Source organism: Ursus americanus, chromosome 24 (genome assembly GCF_024610735.1).
Source record: "Ursus americanus isolate L20-20 chromosome 24, mUrsAme1.1.p, whole genome shotgun sequence".
Classification (NCBI taxonomy): domain Eukaryota; kingdom Metazoa; phylum Chordata; class Mammalia; order Carnivora; family Ursidae; genus Ursus; species Ursus americanus.
The window spans coordinates 22,027,931-22,053,962 of record NC_142150.1 but is presented as its reverse complement, the minus strand read 5'-3'; the positions used below and the strand labels follow the sequence as shown (position 1 = coordinate 22,053,962).

The window sequence follows — 26,032 nt, the reverse complement described above, 5'->3', positions numbered from 1 at the left end:
GTCAAATTTATTTCTATTATGTTCATGTTCTTTTTTGAACCGTAAGAATGCATGTTGGCAAAGCTCTCTTCTTACAGAATAAAGCGCAATGCCAACCAAGGACTTAACTAGTGATATAGCACACAGAGCACACAGTTTCCCCTTGGGAACAAACCGTGGCTCAAAATCCCCTTGTAATGAACAGGCCTTACTATTCTGATGTCCATTCTCCACCCTCCCCCAATCTACTTCCAGCTGCAAAGCTCTGAACAGGTTGCTGTTTGAATGGGTTATCATCCGTGACATCTTCCCAATTTGCTAGGAAGAACTAGTTACTTTTTACTCTGCCTCCCATAGCACTTAACACAAACCCCCACATGGTTCTCATACTGGTACAGTGTAATTCTCTGCTCATGAGTTCCATTTCTCAACTGGACTGCAAGTGCCTTGAGAGCAGGTCTGTGGCTCATCCTTTATTTCTACTGTGCCTCCCACCGTGTCTAGCACACGTGCAGGCGGAGTAAACCAGGGCCCACCAGCTGTGTCTCCTGGGAGGATTCCTGGAGACAGTAATCAAGATTTAAACTTTTTCTGTAACAAATCAACTGAAGTCACAACTATGCACACAAATTGGTTTAACCATTTCAACTGAGTAAGCCTGAAACTTTAAAAAGCCTATACTTAAAAACAGAGTGCCAATATCATGTCAGGACTTAAATGTCTGCCAGTTAAAAGATATATTTGTAAACACTGGCTGGTGCTGGAGATCGGAAAGAGGTTAAAAACCTCAAACTCATTAGGTACGACTCTCATCTTCGGTGAGCTTAGCCTACACAATAAAGTCAATACTGAAAAGTCAAAGTAGCCATTTAACTGAAATGACCACATGAAAAAAAGCACGTACCCAGCATTCGGGCTGAAGTGGTTAGAACGCCAGATACAGAGCTGGACTACGTTTCCTAGAAACACAGCTTCCAGGTCAAACAGACACTGGTTGATGGGAACTCAGCTTCGTAAATAAACTACTTCCGATGATGCACAGTGAAGAACAGTCTCGTCTTCCACGCCTGCACTCTCCCCATGGAAAAGCCAAGGAAGGGGGCTAGAAAGCCACGAACAACTGCAACGTGGTGCCAGAAGTGTTCTGTGGAAGGGTTCGGTGTCACTTATTCACCGTATTCTCATTCCAAACAAGGAGAGCAAAGACTTAAGGAGCTAAATTGTCATCAAGGTGCTACTTTTGTTAATGGAGACTCATTTAAAAAAACATCATGCTGAGAAGGACAGTGTCTGAGGCTACTCGAGGTGCCTCCTGCCACTCCCGCCACTCTATCAACATTATCTGAATCCCAGGGAAGGAGTGACTTAACTTACTCATCTAGTCACTGACAGAGAAGTTGGAACAAAGACCTATCTGGGTCCATCAGAGGCAATTCCTTTCTAATCTGCTTATTGCAAAGGAGAGCAGCCGAGCAAGGACAGCCCATCCTGCCTGAACCAAGTGATCCAAGAGATGCAAAAGAGAAGAAAGATATGGCTGTATTGTCTTTTCAGGGCAGTGACTGTTAACACATTAACCCTGCACAACGGATAAGAAGAGCCAGACTCTCACCAATCAGACAAGTTACCCCTCTTCCCAAGGGAAGGAGCAAGTAAAGGCTAAGAGAGGCAGAAGGGTGCCCTTGAGAGGAAAAGTTGTCAGAAATTCCTCATTCTGAGGATATATGGAGGTGGGGGGAAATAAGTTTTCTCCCTGAGCAGACTCCCAGGCTGACACTGTGAAGATGTTATCATAACGTGAAATATGCTGGAAGAAGCATATAAAGTTGCCAGCATACCAAAGATGCTGGAGAAACACTACACAAGGCTACCACTTAAGTTCCATGACCTCAAGGCCCTGTGTGTCCACGGATCCCACTTTGGAGATGAAAAACAAATTCTCTCTCCTATTTTGGATTCACAAAAAGCCCTGGAGAATATGAAGGCTATGAGCAGAGGCACAGTGGAAAGGCACATAATCCGGTGGGCTGAGACAAATGCAAAATGGAATTACCACATCTTCCTCTCCAAACCAACCTTTCCTCCCAACAGCATGGCTCCCCCCAGTCTGTGGTCTCCTAAGACAAAGACCTTGGAGTCTTACAGCCATAGACAGATAGAGCTGGAAGGAACCTAAGGGGCCACATCAGACTCGGGTCTTTCTCAAGGCTCAATGACTTGTCTGAGTGTACATAGGGAAGTAGTGGCCTCACTGGGCGTGGAAGCCAGGGCTCCCTATTTAGCTCCAGCTCTCTCTTTACTCCTCAAATACATCCATTCACTCCATCCTCTCCATCTCCCTGGCCTAGCCCCTGGGCCCCCACCTATTCTCTTCTCCCCACTGTTCCTGTTCTTATCCAGGCCTAGAACTTCAAGATCTTTCACCTGAACTACTGCAATGATGTTGGGGCCAAGACTGTCCTCTCCATCTGAAATCCCTTCCCACACTGCCCCAACAGCCATCCCCTGCTCTACTGGGGTTGGGTGCACGGTTTTGCCATTGCTCTTTTCCCTTTGCTGGCATGTTCCACATAGGAGCTGCTCCTTAGCCTTGGTCTTAGAACGGAGGAGAAGGGAGCAGAGCTAAAGCTGCTCCACAGTGGACATGTCGTTAAGGGAGAGAAAGAAATGTCTGTCGTTGTTGTAGCCACTGAGATTTCAGGGGCATGTGCATACCCCATGCACTTACAGTACTGCCTTGCACAAAGAAGGTACTCCACACACCTTTTTTGTTAACTGAGTAAATACATCATCTCATTAATCCTCACAGTAACCTTACTCTAGACACTCCAGCATCTCCATCTTGCAGATGAGAAAACCAAGGCCTAGGAAGTTTAAACAGTAGGACTAAGGTTCTAAAACCACTGGGTGATAAGCTGGAATTCAGATCCAGAACATCTGATCCCACATTCTTTAAATAGTGCATCACACTCATTCCGAGAACTCTTAAAATTGTGTGAGTCTGAAACACACATGTGGTTTTTAATGATGTATTATCTCACTTGTATTATTTCTTCATATATTACAGTCTTGACTATCCCCCACCATTTCCTCTTGGTTGTAAGCAACCGGCATCCTATCACAAGCCTAATCACCTGGGTAAGGCTCAGGAAAGACTTGTTTACTGACTGATGATAGTTGATTCAGGGCAAGAGCTCACTGTTCTTATTTCCAGTCCCCCGGGAGCCAGAAGTCTGGCTTGTGCACTCCACACCTTGACTCCGAGCTCCAGCGGCAGCATCTTATTTTAAACAACTTTCAGGTCTGATGGAGATGTACCCTTTGAAGGAGGAGATCACTGCCTTCTTCCCAGATGTCAGCCCTATCACTCAAAGGCAGGAAAGAAGAGAAACGCCTTCAAGAAAGATTGTTTTAAAAGAAGAAAGAGGAAACAGCCAGGCCTCAGCTGGAAAAGCAGGAGTCAGAAAAAAAAAGTCTGTTTATCTTGGGAAGTATCTTGTGATGATACATCTGACGTCGCCCCTGCTCTTCCAGACAGCAGCTTGCACGGAGGCTGGCTCAGACGGGCCGCTGTCCTCCAATCTCCTCATGCACGCGCACACGAGTCTGAAGCCGGATGGGCGGCCGCGGTCACGCCCGCACCTCTGCAGCCTGTTACTGGCCAAGGACAGGCAAAGAGCACTGCCCAAATCTCTCCAGGGGCTCTGCTGCCACAGCCCTGAGAGCAGAGTTTACTCCCTCCAAAGCCCTCCCTGCCACATCCCTGCCCTTCTCAGAACGCCCGAACACAGCAGACAGGGCAAGTGTGCAGCTTTAAGTGAAAACAACCAAGAAACTTGAATAACTAGGTTAAAGCCCCTTATTAGAGCAGATGTCCATGGGAGAAATTTCATTTACTTCATATTTATTTACTAAATATTTAAAATGTTTGTTTATTTACTAATGTATTTATTTCAGTGCAAGCCTACAATGGTGATATGAGAAGACAGTAGAGAGAGGTGGCTATCCAGATGGCTCTGGTTCAAACCCTAGCTCTCTCCCATTTGCTGGCTGTGTGACCATGGGCACATTATTCAATCTTTCCTTATTTAATTTTCCTCATCTGGAAAGCAGGGATGGTAACAGCCTCTACCCTTAAGGGGCTATTCTAAGAATTAAATGAAATCATGACATAACACCCTTAGGACAGTGCTGGGCCCACAGTAAGCCTTCCATCAGTGTCAGCTGTTACGGACACGATCATTATTATCTAAGGAATGGCCAAGGGCTCATAAGTCCTGGTCAGTAGTCATTTTCCAAGTCTGGAACATGGCAAAATATCGCTCATGTATGTCATTAGCAAATAGCGTAACAGTCCTGCTACGCGTTACTGAGAGAGAGAAATCAAGCGCAGATGTTGCCATTCCGGCGCTCAGAGGCTGTTGGTGTGACAGAGCACGCACCTGATTACAGGACAGAGAAGAAAGTGGTAAGTCCAGAGATGAACCATAAAAACCAGAGAGAGGATCGAAGAAGGATTCATGGAAGAAGAGGGGATGGAGGTGGATCTTGAAGGAAAGGCAGGAGTGGTACAGGTTAAAAAGCAGACAGCTGCGTCTCCGTAACAGCAGAATGCTAGAGGGACGGCCAGAGAAGCCGCTCTGAAGACGCACCTGGGACACCAGCCTAGCATGGCACTAGGTCCAGAATGGTGGTGTGTCCGCGGGGCCTGTAAGGCGGCTGACTCTTCCCTGTGCTCTTTACTTCCCTGAGCATTCTTCTAAGAATGTCTCCTTTACTAACTTCTTACCTCTCTTATGCACCTGAAAGATTCCCACTAACACAAAGCCTGAAGGCTCAGGGCAATGTTCACGTACATGCAAAGTGCTCAGTGCTTACTAGGCGCTTAGGAAGTATTCAGTAAGTGGTTTCTATTATAACGTTACTATTATTTTGACACAGATACAACATTTGTAATGTGATTCAGTTCAGAAAGAACGGAAGGACCTACAGTGGAAGCAGGAAGGCATGAATCCCTCAGCTCCACACTTCAGAGAGCCCGCCTCCTCCACTGAAACCCCTCTGGGTACTACGGTCGGTCTCAGCCATCACGCTGGCTCCAGAACCTGCTCCAGAGGCAGGTGACAGTTCCTCCCCCTCTCTATACTGCTTCCCCTCCATCTGAAGGTGCTGGCAGCAGCAGGTGAGGCTCTTAGTATAGCCCAGTCCTTCCTCTTCACCAACAAACCATCCCCCGTCTTCCTTTTGTGTGAACAACTAGATTTTACTTATTTGGTAAGGACCTTCATTGCTGCAGGATTCACGCTACAACTGTCAACACAACTCACAGCAACCAGAAATTTCACTGCCTTACCGGTCAGCTTCTATTGAGAAAGAAATGGGTCAGAATGACGAGTGCTTACGTGGGTCAGAGGGTAAGCAAGACGGCCCCTTCGATGAGGTATGGGGAGAAGGATGTTGGAACTACTAAGACCACATAAAGGCTGAGTGGCCAGGGGCGGAAAGACAGCAGAGCAGGAGTCTCTGAAAGGAGTCCTAATTGCCTGCGGTGTCGACACACAGTGTTTAAGACAGGAGGGTGAGTTCCTTTAAATCAATTTGTAACTGCAGAGGATGAGGCTTGCCCATTCCAAACAGCGTTAAGGTCAGATCTGGTTGGAGAAATGACAGTGCTACTCATTTATTTAAACATGGGCATGTTCAGAGAACTAAAACAAGACTAAATATAATCAAGAGAAGACTTTCCTATCATTAAGGTAGCCCTGTGTAAGTGAGCCGCCCCAGATACTTTAATATTAGCTGGTTCTAAGCAAAAAGTATGATGCATAAGCATTATTTTGATAGTCATCTGGGAACCCTATGGCTTAGGCAAGGTGTCCTTTAGGCCAGGGTTTGAGGATGAATGAAAGGGCCTAGGCTTAAGGAGGTTAACGTTGCCAGAATAGTCCCTGGCAAGCCTTACGGGGATCGAGTTCCAGAGCAGCACCGAAGAAAAAGCTTCATGTAAGTTCCCTACCAGTGCTGGCCCTGAGTGGCTCAGGCTCTGAAAGTCACATCCAGGCTTTCTCTTCCACGTTTTTTCAAAGGTTGCATATATGTTTGCTCATTTCATCTCCACCCGTTCCTCCCACTCTGAATCCTATGACCTTGTCATCCTCATTCTGTAGAGTTTTGTGGGCAACAACAGCAGACCCACAAATAACAGCTGAAGGTAAATGACCCGACGAGGTGACAAACTCAGAATGCTCTCAAGTGAGTCTAACGGTTTCCTATTCCAAACCAGGGTTCCCTCCACAACTCAGAAAATGGATTTTGCGGGGCTAGTTATTCATTCAAAAAATGAACTGTGTGCCTATGATGTTCTAGGCACTGAGACTATAGTGGTGAAAAAGGCAAGCTTTTTTACCCTCATGACACTTATTTTCTAGTGGGGAAGAAAGAAAATACTATATTAAATACATAACATATTTTCATGTAGTAACAAGTGAATGCAAAAAATAAAAGCAGGGTAAGGAATGGAGATCTAAAGAGGTAATATTTTGGCAGAGGCCTACATCAGGTGAGAGAGCGAGCAATGTGTGGTGATCTGGGGATGAACATGTGGGCGGAAGGAACACAAGCACAGAGGCCGTGAAGTCAGAAGGAACACCACGCCTGTTTAAAGAAGAGCAAGAATGCAGTGTAGCTGAAGTGAGCAATGGGGTGAGCGGCAGGCATGTGGGGAGGGAGAGGCAAGTGGGAGCCATATCTTCTACGACTTTACAAGCTCCCTTTCCCTCAGGTTACTCTGAAGCAAATTCCAGACATGACAGAACTCATACTAGAGCATTCTGAATGTACAAATTACATGATCTTTGTATCCTAAAAGATCATTCTAGGGTCTATGTGAAGAATGCAGTGGGGGAAGGAGGGAGAGTGAATAAGGGTGGTGACGGGAGAAAGCAGGAACATTCTCAGGGAGAAAGTATATGATTGGACCAGAATGGTGGGGTGGTGGCAGTGAGAAGTCCTTTGATTTGAGGTATATTTGGGGGCAAATCTGACAGGATTTGCTGATTAACTGGACATGGAGTGTGAAGAAAAGAGAGATATCGAATAGTGATATTAAGACATGATGATACCATTTACTGAGAAAGTGAAGTCAAGGGCAGAAGCACACTGGAGAGGGAGGAGAGAACAAGAATTATGTTTTGAACCAAAGTAGCTGTGAGAGTAAAGGCACAGAATGTAAACAAGAAGGCCTTACTTCAAATGGGGCTCTCACCACTTCTAGTTCTAGCTGGGAGACCCTGGACAAATCACTTATTCTCATCTAATCTGCTGATTATGTAATAATAGGAGGATAGCAAAACCATCTCTCAGTCTTATTAGAATAAGCACATGAGATGTCTGTGCACACCTTGTAAGTTGTAAGGGTGCTAAATCAAGGTCAATCTTCTTGTTTCCTTCATTACTTTTGATAAATGTTTATTCATTCATCTTAAAACAATTTTTTTGGTGTTTATTTAAATGAATGTATGAGCCTCAAGTTGGAATACAATTATGTTCTTAACAAATACCATTATAAAAACTTTGTATCATCCAATTGTTTCACTTGTTTATAGCTTTATACTTTTGAAGGGCACAAAGCATCATTTCCATTTCTTATTTGCATTTCTTACATACTACCATTCACATATATTATCTTACTTGCTCCTTAATACAGACAGAGTGGGCGTCACTGCCCTAGATGACTGATGAGGAAATTGAGGGACAGAGAGTTCTAGTAAAGGCCTGACATCTTGGTCTCATTGCCTATCTCTCTTGGCCTTTATTTTTCTTTAAAGATTTATTTATTTATTTTGAGAGAGAGAGAGCGAAGAGTGGGAGGGACAGAGGGAGAGGGAGAAAGAATCCCAAGCACTCTATGCTAAGCACAGAGCCCAACACGGGGCTCAATCTCAGGACCCTGAGATCATGACCTGAGTTGGACGCTTAACCAACTGAGCCACCCAGGTGCCCCTCTCTTGGCCTTTAAATAAAAATACTGTGATCCTGGTGTCTAATCCATTTGGCATTAGTGTTTGTTCATATAAAGGAAATTTCTGGAATAGAATGCTGAGCACTTTCATAATCATTAGTGGAAAAACCCACCACTACCCTTGGATGCAGCATTTAACAGTCGGCAAAATACTCTTACGTAAGTTAGCTTCTCCAAACCTGTGATAAGCACATGATTGCTACTGGATGTAAGAGGCACTATAATGTGACAAAAAGACAGGCCTACTTTATACACTGTCTGTGTCAGTGTACAAACCAAAAATGACCTTGCTCTGCATTGTTTTGTATTTAGTAATGCTTCTTGTCATTGATTCATTCATTTATTCCTTCATTCAATCGATAAGGGTCTACTCTGTACTAGGCAATGCACTGGGTGCTTGGTATTAATTGGTACAACTTTTTTTGTTAAAAAGTTAAAGGAGTTACATTAAGATGAAAAGAACAAAAAACTTATTTATGATGGATATACTACTGTTAATGAAATTATGGACATCCAAGTTGTTTTTTTCATGTCAATTTAAAAATATATCCCAATGGCCCTTTCTAGGCTTCTTTTCCCCAGGAATGTTTATCAGCTTCAATTATTTGTACCCCTGATAACTACACTTCCAGTTGTACTAGAAATAAATTACATCAGTAATAACAGTTCAAAAGTCCCAGTTATTTGAAGTACAATAAGGGGGAGATTTCAGCTGAGAGGTGTGGGCTCCTAATATATTGCCTTCTGTCTCTTATACCCTCTTTCTGGGTGGCAAATTCTTAGCATCAGGTCTCAACATATAGTAGAGAATAAGCTACATTCCTCCAGTTGAGGAACACTGCTGCTAGAGGATATTTATGTGACAGGAGTTAAAAGAGCCTTACAATCAATAAGTTTGGGGATGCTGGGCTAAACAAAGAGATAGGACTCATTATTACAAGGCTTCTCAAACTCTTTATTATACCACGGTACTTGTGGAAGAAGTCTAAGAGGGGAGACAGCCAGCAGCATGTGCCACACTTATTGGACAATGGAACCCTCGTTTAGAAGGGTAACTCAACGATTCAAATAACTAATTTCCATCCAATACACCTAGGAAGCCTCACATTGGGGGATTTCCATTTATAACCGCATATGACATGCATTTTTTTTTAAGTAGGTTGCTGACTCTTTAAGCTTGCGGAGAGTTGAGTAGACAGAACAGATGCATGCCCCTGAAATGTGGAGGAGAAACCAATCACTAGGTGTAAACAAGGACTGTTTTTGGTTTTGACTTCTACTATAGCTCCAACAGCTAGCGCTGCCTGGTACATGGCAGACACTTGGTAAAATCTGTTACATAAATGGATAAAGGGATGAAACTTGCAGAAAGGAAAGAAGGTTATGTTGATTTCAGTATGAGTGGCCACACTGTTTTTCTGTCTTCAATGATTTCAATTTCCATATCCAGCCTTCTAGACAGTGCTTAATTTATTTTCTTAGAACAAAAGACAGGATTATTCCAAAGCCTTTTGCATCATGACCCCATACTAATCTAATAAGAGAAAGGTTACACTGCTCTTTGTTGATGAACAGCACATTAATGAGGTCTCCTTGAAATAATCCCACCTCTATTATGCAGGCAAAATTACATTTTCCAGCATAATTATTGTGTCAGTCGAACTCCCAAATTCTGATATTAATTGTTTCACTTGCAAAGGCAACATCAACTTATTAGAGTTTGTTAAACCTCTGGAAAATTGAGGGGAAGCTCATAGCTTTAAGTAGTGATTATCAATCTATACTTCTCTTTTATTCTATCTTCTGTATATTTTCCTCCCAGCCAGAAGAACTGGGCAAGTTTTATTTCCTATAATTGGTTTTAAGAGAGAAACCAATGGGTTTCTTTAAACTCTGTTTTTAAATTATATACCACTTACATTTCTCAGTCCTTATTTGAGACTCTAGGATATAACCTCTTTGAGGACATGGACCTTGAATGTTTTGTTGAAAACTATTCCTAGGGGCAGCTGGGTGGCTCAGTCGGTTAAGCGTCCACCTTTGGCTCAGGTCATGATCCCAGGGACCTGGGATGGAGCCTCAGATTGGGCTCCCTGCTAAGTGGGGAGCCTGCTTCTCCCTCTCCCTCTGCCAGCCACTCCCCCTGCTTGTGCTATCAAATGAATAAATAAAATCTTAAAAAAAAAGAAGAAGAAGAAAACTGTATTCTTAGCACCAAAGACCATACATGGAACAAAGAAGGTGCTCTGTAGACACTGCTGGATAAACGCTATGTTGCTCTTCCCACAGAGACTCCTCACTTTTGTTGTTGTAGTTGTTATTTAATCTCTACACCCAACGTGGGGCTGGAACTCACAACCCTGAGATCAAGAGTCACATGCTCTACTGACTGAGCCAGCCAAGCAACCCTGAGGCTTACCATTTTAAAGTAAAAATCTCTCTCTTTCCCTGACCCTCTCTTTCCCTCTCCACCCACCCCCATCTCTCTCTCTCTCTCTCTCTCTCTCTCTCTCTCTCACACACACACACACACACACACACACACACACACACACAGAGGAATACAGTAAAGTCTTGCTATACACCATGACATTTCTTCCCAAAGAAAAATACACAAACATAGAAGTTTGGTTAAAATACACCATTAGGAGTGCCTGGCTGGCTCAGTCGGAACAGCATGCAACTCTTGATCTTGGGTTGTGAGTTTGAGCCCCACGTTGCATGTGGAGATTACTTAAACAAAATAAATAAACTTTAAAAATTATTTTTCATTAGAGGAGCTCTAAGCAGGCCTATTTGCATGTAATGTCCCCAAGTTACCTCTTCTTCCAAGCCTTAACCCACCCTGAGCCACAGAACAAGTTAGGAAGGAACCATAATTCATACTTATTCACCTGATCAGCACTGGAGACATAGGGTTAATCTATGAGCTAGGAGTGTGTTAGATCTCAGAAGCACGACAGGATATTCTCCAATATATCTCATTCAATAATTTTTATGTTGCAGCTTACCTTACCTCCACTAGAAAAAATATTATTTTCTTTTTACTGTAAATTGTTTATATCTACTTAAGTCTGATTTTATTCTAGACTGGAACCATGACTTCCCTATAGAGTAATATAGGTTTTCTTTTATAAATACAAATCAATAGGACAATAGAATTCAGCACAGTGACTTACTAGCTCTGTGACCTTCGGCAAGGTACTGACTATATCAAAGTCTTGACGTGAGAATAATAAACACCTTCGCGCTAGGCCGCTGTAAGGATTCAACGATATGGATAATCCATGTGGAATGCTTAGCTTACTTTCAATATTACAATCTTCGAGGGCTTATAGACTAACAGCCACCATGATCAAGTACCTCAACAAGTGCATCATCTCTACAAGTCTTCCTTTACTCTCTAATAAGCCAGTCTCCCTCACTCCATCCACGGAAGTAGAAACTCAAAACACATATGCTTCGTAGGCCCTGTTTTCTTCTCAAACGCGAACTCTTCCCGCAAAGTTTAGACAGCATTTCTGGATTGCTTCTGGCTGGGTGATACCATTTAGGGAAGTCATTCCTCTGACCCCTTGCACTTCTATGTAACATTCTTCCTTCCTCATCTGGTTCCTTAAAGAGTCTTGGTTGGCTGGGGACTTGACCCTTCATTTCAGTTTATCAAAAATTCCTAACCAGAGGGGATGAGTGCTGAATTCTAGGGGCATGCTGGGCTGCAGCATCTGTGCCTGGCCTTTTCATCTATGCAGCTTGCTGGTAATTGCTAAGTTTTCCCTCCTGAAACAATTATCCCCCCATTTCTCTCCCTGCCCCCATCCCACCCCCCAGTTAATTATCAGTTCTGGAATTAAACATGCTCGCCTCTCCTGCCGTTGCCATGACAACAGTTGGCCTGCACCTGCCACTGGGTGAACAGTGGCTCTTTTAGAAGAGGCGATGGCAGTTGCTGGCTCCACAAAAGCCAGGGAGTAAACTCATGTTTACCTGTCTGGGGAGAGAAGTTCTTGTTCTTTCCACCTTAGGCATTTTCCTGGCAAGCTCCATCTCAACTTCTGTCTCAGGCAAACTGCTTGTTGCCATTCAACAAAGAAAATGAAAAAATTTCCTGATAAAAATGCCAAATCCCTGTTGGCTTGTCACTTATTCCCAGCCAAGACGTTGGAGGACACGAAATCTTGCATCTCCTGAGAAAGGCAGTATAGTGCGGTGGTTGAAAGCACAGAATTTTAAGCCTGAGAGATCTGGGTTCTAATTCTGGTGGACTCACTTTCTGACTGTGTGACCATGGCTTAATCATATAACCTCTTATGATATCAATTTCCTCATCTGTAAAAAGAAGAACAGAATGACTATAGCTCACAGAGTTGTTCTGAAGCTCTGAATAGTATATGTGGGTCTAGGTCCTATTTATAACGTTCAGCACATATGCAGGTATCACTACCGTGTCCAGGCAGCCGTTAGCCCCTGGACAGCTGCAACAGTCAGGGCAAAGCTGGCAGCGCGGTCAGCTTTCAGTGGGCCTTGTCTGAGGGGCAGTCCCTGTGCAGGTGGGGTGCACCACCACGCTGCCCCGTTGCCTCTAGACCCAGAAGCGTCGAGCAGCCAGGGACAGCTGAGAAATGCTTCTCTCCCGACCTTTACTGCAACTCTCACAGCTCCTCCTTCTCTGGGCTGTGTTCCTCGTGCTCAATCTCACTTTCCTTTAAATAGAATTGATGGAACCAGAGGGGAAGGAGACATGTACTCACCAAGGAAACAAAATGCTTTTCCATTTTACAACCACACCGCAACCTACGGGGAACAATTGGTAGTGGTGCCAAGGAGGAGGGGGATGAGGCATTTATATAAGAAAGTGCTTTTCTTCCCTGAAACTCCTGCCTGTGGATAAGGAAGTATTTCTTTTATGAACGTAAAACCACTCATAGTTAGGTCCTAGGTCCAAAGAAGCACAGACACATACATGAATACTGGTCCTTGGCAAAGACCTCAGCATTTAGGCTACCCGAGTTTTATCTCAGCCTTTGGCCATCTCTCTTAACGTTCTGAAGCTACTTTCCTGGAGTTCTAGTTTTAAAGAAACTTACATTCATTGACTCGAAACTTTATATCATCTTTAAAAGAGAAAAGAAAAAAACCTAACAACAAACCAAAACACAGACACACACCAGCTTCTGCCCCCAGCATCTGTTACAGATGCCTGCTGAGGGTTTCTGCGTATAGAGGTGAATGCAGTTCAGCCACACGGAGGTACAAAAAAGGGGAAGGATCTTGGAAGCTGTTGGGAAAATGGAATTATTGACCTCTTGCCTGCCTCTCACTGGGAGGAAGTGAGAAGATGCTAGAGACTAGAAGGTTTCTCCTAAAATGAAAAAGACACCAGTAACAACAATTTCGCTGCGGCTGCCACAGTTGAGAGGGCATATGACATCAGATTTAGTTATTCTCAAAACACAGACTGGAGTTTTGTGACTTCCTAAAACTGATTGTTTAGAGCTCGTCCAGAATGGCTATGAAGACAAACAAGGAAAAAGAGAACTAGGCTCCAGCCAGACTCTTCAGCACCAGATCTAATTCAGGGACAAATGTAACATCGATTTAATTCTTAAACTAGCCTTTAAAAAATACCTTTGGTCTTAAATCTATTTGGAAAATGTTGAGGCTTTAGTATTCCTTTTCTCTATTAATTTGGAAGGAACAAGATAACTACTTGCCAAACCTGATTTTAAGTTTGAGGAAGGCAGGAGCTGTCAAAATAGGGGTATAAGATACAAATCACACAAACAATTTCCCTCTTTAGCTACTTTAGCTCAGTTGCTTGTTTTTCCATTTAAAAGAAGAAACCCAAAAGGAGAACACTTTCAATGCTTCATAGCATACTCATCCTTTAAGGATAACAGGATGTGCTATTTTGATGGGGAAACTGAGGCGCAAAGCAAACAATTTACCCGCAACAAATCATGAGATGTGACTACAGGAAAAAAAACCTGTAAGATTCAGGATTCTGTCCACTTCTTCTCAAGAAAGGACAAAGGGGTAGTACAAAACTCTTGGCACATCATCATAGCACGTGAGACCCTTCACAAAGCGGACTCAGCCATCTTTCAGTCTCCTTTCCTGCCACAGCCCAGGCACGCGGTGGCTCACCGTTCCCCACACGGCACATGCGTTTTTCCTCTGAGCTTTCAGGCACGCTGGTCTCTCTGCTTGGGTGCCCATCCTACCCTTTCTAACTGGAAAAGCCTCCGCCTCCGCACTCGTCAGGGCCCAGCACAGATGCTCTCTTCCGATTCTCTACTCTGCATTAGTAGTACCCTACTCTACAGCCGACGTACTCATTACAGAGCACTGTTATGGTTAAGAGTCCACATGCCTGAGTCAGACGCCATGAGTCTGAACACTAGTTCTACCACTTTTTAGCTGTGCCACCTCACGTATACATAACTTCTCTGCAACTCTAGGTAATGCGTTAACCACCAAATAGGACTGATATGAGAAATAAATGAGATAATATATACAAATGTTTCAAGGAAAACCATAGCATGCAAAGTGATATTCAGGCCCCTTCTACCAGGCCTTTCCTTTCTTTCTTTCATTCTTTTGTTTCCCTTTTCTTTTCTTTTTTAGCGTTATGAAGCCAGAAAAGGCAGGCAGATGTATGTTAGAATACAGGCTGTTCCTAGCCAGCATTCCTAGTGTGAGACAGATGGAAGTAAACTAGAGGCACCCTGGCTGAATTTTCCAGCTGTGAATGGGTTCTCTGGTTCTATACTAATATGCACAGAATAAAAAGAAAGTGACTCTCACAGGTAAATTTCTGAAAAGCAATTACTTTAGCAAAGGAGCCTTGCTTTGATTATTGATAGGCAGCATCATGCATAACATAGCTTTATCCTTCGTCTGGATGAGGAGAGGATAAACAGCTGACATCAGCAGGGGAAAACAAAGTCAGCCCAGGTTCTGAAAGAGGGAAGTGTGCTCAAGAGATTCTCTATGCTGAAGGCCAACTTAGATGTTGGAATCCCACTTCTGTATAATAAACAGCCCTGACATCTCCAGTCCATGCCACAAGTATCGGAGCCATGTTCCTTGGCTTCCAGCTAGGTCTTCTGAAATGAAGACAATGCAAAAACCAAACCAGGAATTTGCAATCAGAGGACAAAAGAAACCTAAGTGTATCATTGACTTAGTTCCTTTTTATGTTTCCAAACTAAGTTGTCAAGAAGACAAATGTCATATCTAAGAACACATGGTTATTATTGGGGGGGGGGGAGTACCTAATATATAGCCCCAAGAAAATTTTTTAAAAAACAAAATTGGGAAGATTTTTTAAAAAAATCTACTAAATTACAGAATCTATAAGCAGATTCCTTCCACTCCATATGTGATATAAGACTACTCCTTCACACAACGTTAGCCCAAAAAACTGGGTGGAGAGCAGGGGAAAGATAGGCTAGTGTTTACAGGGAAATAAAAACAGCCTACAAAGACACAACGAGGTTGAATGACTAGCCCAAGGTCACATAGTCAGTCTCAGGCAGACCAAGAATAGAAGGTAGGTCTGCTGACTCTCCTTGAGCTCCTACTCCTTCAGAACTCGCTGCCTGTTTGATCACAGACTCAGCATGGGTCAGATTCACACTGATCTCAGCAGGAGCTTTCTGTCTGAATAAGAGCCAGCTCTGATGATAAAAATTCTACAGAAGTCCCAAATATGGTTGTTACTATTAAAAAGCCATTTTCCTCTAAGTTAAAAAAAAGCACAGAAAATCTCAATAGCAAATCAAGATTTAATATTGATCTTGCTCCTTTTTCCTCTGAGCACAGGAGTTTCAGGGTCCTTTCCTCTCTGACTTCCTCCCACTACAACAGCTTCAAGGCAGCAGATCTTACTGCCACCCCCTCTCCTCGAATATATCTTATTTCTCAGCAGGCTCCGGGAGGAGTTGAGGAGCCAATCTGTGAGGGAGTGAACACAAGATCTCCTATAATAGCACAGAGAAGACAGAAAATTGCTGCCAAAAGTGTAAATTGCTTTTTTTTTTTTTTGCTTGAAAAAAAAAATCACTCTGGGCTTCAAAGACACCCTCTTAAAAGATGACTCCATGGGGGTTAATATCCATGTTCTACACATTAGGATTTCTGTTCATCCATGCCCTCCAAGAATCCTTGCCATCTATGTAACTGTAGCATGCATTTGAAGAGTAAACCACCAAACACAGGGGCAACAGGCAGGGAATTCTGCAGGGTCAAAGGAAGGCTTGGCTGTCCACTCCCCAGGGCATCTGAAAGTACTCCGTTTGCTGCTGACTCTGAAAGGGCACTGTGTGAGGGTAAGATGAAGAAATATCCCTTTAAAATGACAGAGGCTAAGGAGAGGAGAGGTAGCTTGAGAAAACAGAGGCCCTAGCAATTCAATGTCAAAGCAAGTAAGACCTCCCAGGTTAGAGGAGTAAGAGCAAAGCGATCCTCTGAGGAGTATGCGTGAATCCTCCTGGCTCTCCTTCAGGGTCACAGAGAGAAATGCACTGGTGGATGAGGACAGATAAGGGCAGACAGTCCAAATAGCAGTGACGGGCATGAACCCTGAAGCCAGAGTAGATTCAAATCCTACCTCTGCTACTTCAAATCCTACCTCTGTGATCTAGGGCAAGTTAATCTTTCTGAGCATTAATTTCCTCATTTTACAAGTAGGATAATAACTACATCATAACTACAAGCTTTACATGAGAATAGATATAAAATACTGTACACAGTAAACCCTCAATAAATGATAGCTATGATTATTGTTATTAATCAGTAGGACAACTACACAGTAAAATTCAGGGCCAGGAATAGACATGACCAACAGCACAATATTGGGACGTTCCATGTCAAATGGCTTGGGGAGTCAGAACCAAAAAGAGGAAAGGTGGCAGGGAGGCTGGTAGGAAGGGAGGACACAAGCTCTAGTACAGACAATTATGGATCCATAGCACAGGGATTTCCCTTTGTTCTTGTGGAGTGGCCGGAACCCAGTCTCCCTGGACTTCTGTGCAGATGGTGGACAAGTGGCTAAATGGACAGAATGCCAGCAAGGGAGACACAGGGGTAATAATCCAAGAGACCTGGACACAGAGTCTCCCGATTCGTTCTCTTCCATCCCCGGCAGGCACACCCACACTTCCCTGCTATCTCCCTTACACATCAAACTCTCATTCAATACTGTCAGCAATACAGAAGCCTCTGGAACAAAACTCTGCCTGGCTTATTGAGATGGTAAAATGTGTATCATAAATGAGAGAATTTCAGATCAAAGGCAATCCGCCCTGAAGTGTTAATTGGAATTAACTGAGCCAAATGGTAGTTCAACACAAATGGAATGGGACCAACACATATAAATTTAAAGTTTAAAAAGAAAATTTGACTTCGTTTTCTTCTTTCTGTCAAATCAGAACATGATCTTCATTGTATCAAAGGGTTCAATGTCCCAAAAGAGAGTTCTGTCAAGTCCCAGTCCAACAGATTGGACAGCCTAGCTCGAAGGAGACAACTTGACATCTTGGTTGCTGGTAATGAAACTCTACGCTTCACGACTATCCTGTCAAAATGACATGAGGGTATCTGCAATTAAACTCTAAAGCCAGTATCTTACTCTAAATAGTATCTTTGAAGTGAGTTAATCTCTTCCTAAGGTCCCTGTATTCTACTCAACGTGACTCTGACATGTAACCATGAAGACAAATTAGTGTGTTCACCCTAATCAGGCTCGTCCGAGCCACATTACATCTGCTAAGGTGCTTTCATTATATTGGTCTTGTCTGAACGCTCTTTCTGGGGAAGAAGGTCTAGGGCTCTGCTTGGCCTGGATTTTACGAAGCTAGAGCTAGTCTAGACAGTAGGAGAGATGGAGTGCCAAGGAGGTAATTTAGAGTCTGTCAAAACCAAAGGTCTGTGCAAAATGGTGAAAACCTGGTCAATAACTAGAAAAGATGTAGATTTAGGCTCCCATCATCACTACTTCAGTCTAACTAGTCTCCTATGCTCTAGTGTTAATCCACTTCCAATTCAGGCAGGCAGGGGGGACTTCAAAAATGCAAATCTGGGGCGCCTGGGTGGCTCAGTCGTTAAGTGTCTGCCTTCAGCTCAGGGCGTGATCCTGGCGTTCTGGGATCGAGCCCCACATCAGGCTCCTCCACTAGGAGCCTACTTCTTCCTCTCCCACTCCCCCTGCTTGTGTTCCTTCTCTCGCTGGCTCTCTCTCTCTGTCAAATAAATAAATAAATAAATCTTTTAAAAAAATGCAAATCTATTCAGGTTAATTCCCATTCACAATTCTTTCACGCTTTCCCGTTGCCCGCAAGACAGAGCTCAAACACCTTAGAAGGCCTGTAAGACCCTAAAGGATCTGGATTCTGCTTTCTTTCCTCCACTCTTCTCTTGTCTAGAGCTTTTGCACAAGTTGTTCCCTCTACCTAGAACAACGCTGCCCCCTGCTCCTCCTTTGCCTGCCTTCTCATCTTTTAGAGCCCTGTTTATATATGAACTTTTCTGGTAAGCCTTCCCTTATCCTCCAAGACTGACTTAGGAGCCTTCGTAAAGCAGCTTAAACTTCCCTTAGTCATAGGACTTGTCCCACAGTGTAAGGGCCCGGTGATATGCTGGTTTCTCCCTCAAGGACGTGAACCATGTCTTAGTTATTACTGTATACCCAGTGTATAGCACAGTGCCTGCCACATAGTAGGTCAGAAGAAAAGAAAGGGAGGGAGTGGAGGGAAGGAGAGAGGGAGGAAAGAAATGAACTGCAACTCAGAGCGAGCCTGAACCTGAGAATAGCTGAAAGATGAGTTTGAAGAAATTCCCTGAAGCTCTCTAGTTCTAAAGCAGGATACCTGTGGCTTTAGCCACAGTAGACAAGGAGCTAGATCTAGGCTGAGAACCACAGTTCCCAAGGGACAGAGCATCAGGAGATGCAGATGTGGGATAATGTTTGGCACCAAGAAGTGGGCAGAGGGTGTGGGGACGGAGAAGGAAAAAAGAAACTTTATTTGTTGGTTTATGAATAAAATCAAAGAAGGACTGAATTTTGGTTCCAGTAAGGTAACCTTGAACAGTTCATGTACCTTCTTTCAATGAGAAATTTGAACTAGATAAGTGATTTTCAAATTGAGTTCTTTGGAACCCTAGGTTTCTGCAGAAGCCCCTCAGGGTCTATTGTATTGAAGAGAGAAGGTTCACCAATGGATGTGGCCCCCAACTTTAACCACAGAAAACCTCTTTGTATATTGGGGTTCTACATAAAACTGTATGAAGAAAAAAAGGGGGGACACTTCTGCTAAAACTAAAGCTTGAATAGCAGCGGCCTAAATGATCACTCCGACACATCCTAGCCTGAACAGTCCTTGATCCTATGTGACACAGGGGACCCACCTGGACATTTTATTTTACTTTGTACCAGTACCCTTGACTGTGTGGATGGCAAAGCTGCAGCACTTCCTAGAGCCTGTTCTCACTGAGCAGCATGACAGCAAACGTAAGGAAACCAAACTCCAGGTTTACTGCAAGGCTGAGGCAATAATGAAATACACTTTCAAATTTCAAATGTAGTGATACAGAAGCAGAAAGGAGCATCTTTTTTTTTTTTTTCCTAAACCAAGTTAGGAAACATAATACCTATGACCTAGGATTCACGGTATCAGTGTCTCCAGTCAGACGCAAAGATGTTATATGTCAGAAACAAAGAATATTGGATCTAAAGCCCATTAAAAAAAGCAATCCAATTCCAGTCAAGAAAGAACAATGCAAAAGTTTATCTAGGCAGTCCACCTGATAGCCTAATTACCATTCAAATATAGTGCCTACTCTTCTTAACAAGGTATTCGGAAGTTACTGTCATTACATACTTTAAAGTCTACCTTTATCTGAAGGTTACAGGCAGGAAATGGCACAGATGGGGAGGGAGACGGGAGTCTTACAAAATAAGATTTTCGAAGCCCTGGCTTAAGATGTTGATCCCTCTTCTGTGCTGTTCTTTGGCTGTCCATATTTCATGGGGCATTAAAAGGCCACAAATGTCACTCTACTTCAATTCTGAGAACAGACAAGCGGCAATAATGTGATCTTACCTGGGTCCTTCCTCGTCACCCTGAAAGAAACAGAAAGAAACAGCATTAGAAATCAGCACCGGTAGAGACAGATTTAGATTTCTTTCTTTTCCCTCTCCTCTCGCAACCTGAAAGCAAGGCTTGTGCATTTACTTTAACGGAGACAAACCAGCAGATGTCCAAGGGCTAAGACAAGGGCTAATATAATCCTTTGCTCCAACTGCCCAGCAGAGATCAACTGATAATTTGCCCTTGCAAGCAGGTAAGTGAATGCACAGACCTAGGAGGCCTAAATAATAGCCTTGCCTTTTTATTTGTACGGCTGGCAGTATTTAGTTCTGAGCAAACCGAGAGCCCAAAATAGCGGCAGGTCTTGGGCAAAAGCTGACCAGCTCCAAAAGCATCACGCTGTTTCCTTCAAAGACTCATTTCTGCCTTGGTCTAGCATTTTTCTCTCCAAACATGAACATAGCAACTCTAATATAGGGCACACTATATAGGGTAAAAAGGCCACTGAACTGGGACTCAGAAAATTGGGATTCTAGTCCAAGTTCTGTTATTTATTAGCTATGTGCCCTTGGGCAAGTTAATTAATTAATCTGAACCTTGGTCTTCTCCTTTATAAAAGGGGAGCTCTGGCATTTGATGATCTACAACATCCATCAGTCCAACACTGGCTTTTCACTTTTGCTCATTCATTGTCCACAAAAACAATGTGTGAGGGTTATCTGTCCAGGTGCTGCAAGCTCTGAACCCAACTTTACCAGTGATCAGAGCAGAGTCCTTTGACTCTCTTCTAGTGATCACACAAAATTTTTCAAATGACTTTCAAGCCTTTTCCAAGGGACCTCACTCCTTTGGACAATGTATTTCCTAGTTGTTGATAACTCCCCAGAGTACTTAATCAATTTGATCGTTCCTATCGGTATAAAGAATGAACTCTGGAGTCAGACACTCTAGGTTCAAATCTTGACTCCATCACTCACTTGCTGTGTTACCCTGGTCACGTTATTTTGCCTCATTTAACTTTAATTTCCTACTTCATAAAATGGGGATAATAACTGTCCCTGTATCATAGGATGAATAGGAGGATTAAATGAATTACTATGTATAAACATCAAGCACAGTGCCTAAAACACAGGATACACTTAATAAAGGTAATTATCACTACCAGTAACAATTCAGTATGACAAGCTACTACAGGTGAACACTAAGGGTAAAAGATAATGACCTAACTTAGGAACTCCCATTCAGGAGCAGGGGAAACTCAGAAAGGGATAGAAAATGAATTATGCTAAGGGCTCTACCAAAGACATAAACAGAATGTTCAAGAGTCAGAAGGAAAGTGATAAACAGGGCCTATTCTGGAGAAGGAGGAAGGGAGGGCTTCACAGAGAAGGTGACATTTATATTGGAACTTGAGGGATAAGCAGAATTTTCCCAGGTTGGCAACAGAAGATGGGTAGGAAGGCACTGGATTAGCAAGAGCAAATGCACAGCAATTTAAAAAAATGTATGTTAAAGGAATTTTGAGTTTGATGATACTAGAGAATGGGGATGTGTTTGTGTCTCGGACAGGGTTGTGGCGGAGGTGGCAGTGGTGTGGGGTGGGAGGGTTGGTAGAAAAACTGAGGTAAAGGGAGATTGCCAGGGCACAAGCCTAAAGGGACAGTTGTAGCCAGAAAGGTGATTTAAGTCAGATTATACACTGGAGGTTGGATCTGGAGGGCATTTAGCAGACTGCTGAGGCTTTGCAATACTGGTCAGGGCACTAACCATCCACACTCTAATGAGAGAAGCGGGGTGAGTAGTAGAAGAAGGGTATAGGGATGTGGGAGCTTTCTTTGCATTTTGACCGACTGACATGTCTTATGGGAACTATAATATCCTAAGAAAAAATTCACACAATTTAAATTTGAGTTACACAACTATCAGTGACTTAATTAAACCTCAACACAAGTTTTCAATTATCTTTGGATGTTCAAACATAATTGTCTAGGAGAATCTTACGGAAAAAAAGTATCCAAACTTTATCCCATGATTTAGAGTGAGTCCTCATGACTGTGTATCTTGCCACAGTGGTTAAGAGATGGACTTTCTGACTTAGAGAAACATGGCTTCAAATTTACATTCATCAACTCTAACAGTAAAGCTTTTGGCAATTTGCCTTAACTTTTCCAAGGTTCCGTTTCCTGATTGACACATGGAGCTCCTGATTCTTACCTTGCAGGGTGGCTGTACAGATTAAAATAAATGAGAAAATATGTAAAACACTAAGCAAATGTCTGGTACATTGTAAGTGTTTGACAAATGGTGCTCATTATTGTACTTTAACATCACTAGGGAGAGTGAGGAAGGACAGAGAAGATGGGACACAAGACACCCATTTCTGCAGCTTATAGACAGGTGGCTGTTCAGAAGCAATAATCACTACCACAGAGCATGGGGGAAGACCAGGGTAAGAGTTTCAACTGTTGAATGAATACATGAATGAACACACACACGTACATATGGCAATTCTGAAGAGGTCAGCAGACACTCAGAAGATTGCTATCTTCCTTGTAAAAGATGTGCATGCTATTCCCTCCTATTCTGAAAGCCTAAGCTAATTCCTATCCATTCCTGAAGATCAAGCCTCACTTGGACATTTTTTCCCACTGACAGACTGAGTGGAGTAATCCTATTCTGTCCTCCACATTTGTATGGCTCAAACTCTTGGGCTGGTACTTACAGCAGAAAACCAAATGATGACACCATACAGTGTCTCCCTCTTTGGATTTCAACTCCTTGAGAAGAGAAGCTGTGTATTGTTAATCTCTTTATTCGCAACACCTTACACAGCACAAGCCACATAATAATTATTCAAAAATGGAAAGGAGGGAAGGCAAGATAAAAGTAGGATCTAAGATTAATTTCTACCCCCCATTACAAGTGAATCTTGGTTTCAGAGAATATTAGAACTGAAAGTTTGCTAAACACCAGCTTCTATTTAAATGACTTGTCAGGTTAAGCAATGCTCCCAAATCCCTCCATCAAATATCCTCAATGCTCTTGGCTGGTAGGCTACATTCTAGAATGTACCTTACCACCTTGTTTCTACTTCCACCAGTGGAAATGTCTGCTCACCAAGAATCAAATAATTTTGTTCCTAAGGCTGTTTAAATCAGTTGAACTTGTAATTATGACAACATATTTTATTAAATAACAAAAAGTGAATGCAAAAGGGAACCACTGCTTCCATGATAACTAAGCTGGATGCTTCCAAAGGATTCAATAAAGAGCAGTTACTTAAAACTGTCAACTTTGATGTAGATGAGACACATGCAAAATATTAGAAAAAATAAAGCACAAAAGTCTAGGATTCCACATTCAGCTTGCTTGGAATGTTATCCTGAAATTGGACCTTACAAACAGTGCAGTATGGATGTGGTTTATGCCAGAAACATAACATTCCCTCCAAGTGGCAAACCTGTATTCTCAAAGGCCTTGAGTCAAAAATCAAAGAAATATACAGACATATATTTCAAGTTTAAAATAAATGTTTAGGGTATGCATGTAGCATTTTTAATGATTTCCTCATTTGAACTTTTTCTAAAATACTCTCACGTAGTTCAGTTCTCTTCTCTCAAAACTGGACAAAGATGGAAGTAATCATGACATGCAAATAAAAATAAAGACACCATTTTTTAGTGTTTGACTTTGGCAAAGAAGTTTATAAAATTCAGGCAAAAAAATGAGAGACTGTCGAAACGGGTGATAAAAATGTACACTAATGTAACTGTTCTGTTACAGTTTACAAATATGTACGAGAGCCTAAAAAAGTCTCTTTGACTCAGTAATTACTTATGATTTATAAACAAAAGCATGCACCGTAATGTACTAAATGGCAGCAAGGAAGTTGGAAATAACTTAAAATTACATAAAAGTTAAGTTTGTATCATTGATTCAGGACTCAAACATAATGTTTATGAAGAATTTATGGTAACAGGAGGAAGATTTAAAATACAGTGTTAAGAAAAAATAGCACGAGGGGCTGAAGATATTAACTAACCTTACTATGGTAATCATTTTGCAGTATATATGTATATCAAAATCACCACACTGTACACCTTAAACTTAACATATAGTCTATTTTATCTCAATAAAGTTGGGGAAAAAACAAAACACATACACAAAACAGGAAAAAAAAAGAAAAAATACCCCAATGATAACCATCAATTTAGTGTGTTTACTTTCTGCTCTGTCTATAAGTTTTTAATATTCCATAATGAGTAAGAAGGAAATAACTTTATTTAGTTATTTGAAGACGGGAAAGACCACATCTCATTATGCCAGAACGTGGAACCGTTCACTGTGGGAAGGGTACTGAGACTCCTCCTGTACGCTATATTCTGTAAGAGGACCCACAAAGATTTATTAGAAACACATTTTTAAAATGAAATGTCACCAGGAAACCTTGTAATCTCTGGACTTCTTCAACCAGAAGCTCTGTGATTCTACTTGGCCTAATCAAATTCATCTGTACTGAAGATCTCTTAAAACAAACACATTGTGTTAATGGACTAGTTTTAAAATGACTTTCATAAATCAAAGGCAAATAGCACTTGAGCAGGTGGACTATTTACAATTTTTTGTTTTTAGCAGCTTTACTGGGGTATAATTTATAATATCATAAAATTACCTGTCTTAAGTGTATATTCCATGATTTTAAATTTACAGTTACGCAACTATTATCACAAACTTGCTTAAAAACTATATATATATACACGCACAGATATAAAATTATGATTATACTTTCCTTAACTTCTTTAGAAGCATATGATTGTTTAAAATTATAACTGTCTTGCAGTGTTTATAACATATGCAGGTTTTCTACTTGACAACTATAATATAAAGGGCATAAAAAGAGTATTAATTGGCCTATATAGTTTCGAGGTATCTATATTTTTTAAAAAGATTTTATTTATTTATTTGAGAGAGAGAGAAAGAGGAGAGGCACAAGTAGGGTAAAGGGCAGAGGGAGAAGCAGATTCCCCACCGAGCAGGGAGCCCGAGGTGGGACTTGACCCCAGGACTCCAGCATCATGACCTGAGCGGAAGGCAGACGCTTAATTGACTGAGCCACCCAGGTGCCACTCAAGGTACCTACATTTTATGTGGAGTGGTACTATATTAATTTTAAGTAGACAGAAAATTTAAGGATCTATATGTATATTACATATTACATATATATATATTATGATCCACATAGACACCATTACAAAATAAGAACAAAGCAATAGAGCTAAAAGGCCAAAAAATATATTAAAATGGAATTCAAATAGCTGTTTCAAAAGTCTAAAAGAAGGCAGGAAAAGACAAGAGGAGTAGAAATAGAGGGACAAACAGAAAACAAATCATAAAATGGCTGACCTCAATTTAACCATATTAATAATAACATTAAATGTTAATGGACTACACACTTCAATTAAAAGGCAGAGATTATCAGAATGGATAAAAGATAATAAGAACCCAGCCATATGTTGCCTAGGAGACACACACTTTAACAATAGATAGACCAAAAACAAATTGAGGGGGACGTACCATGAGAACAGTAAGCATAAGACTAGATTGGCTCTACTAACGTTAGATACAATAGACATGAAGACAAATAGTATTATCAGAGAAAAAGAGGGACTTTCATAATGATAAAAGGGTCAGTTCATCAGGAAGACATAACAATCATAAGTACATATTTGCTTTAAGAGACTTTTAAGATATCTGAAGTTGACAGAATTAAAGGGAGAGATAAATAATTCCTTAATCATCCTTAGAAATTTAACCCCTCTCATCAGTTGATAGAACTAGACACAAAAATCACTAAAAACATAAGTTATTTGAATACCTAATTGATATTTAATAGAACACTAACACCTCAAACTATAAAATAGCTGCACATACACATTCACCA

The 26,032-nt window shown here is 42.0% G+C and overlaps 1 protein-coding gene across 2 annotated transcripts in view; it reads right to left on the bottom strand.

Moving 5' to 3' along the window:
• TRIM44 (TRIM family member 44) overlaps positions 1–26,032 on the bottom strand; it is a 108,695-nt gene that overhangs the window by 33,360 nt on the left and 49,303 nt on the right. For both annotated transcript variants that reach the window (XM_045808499.2, XM_045808500.2), the window contains exon 4: positions 20,104–20,123. In XM_045808499.2, the coding sequence (XP_045664455.2) occupies positions 20,104–20,123 (20 nt within the window). The remainder of the gene's footprint in view (positions 1–20,103; positions 20,124–26,032) is intronic.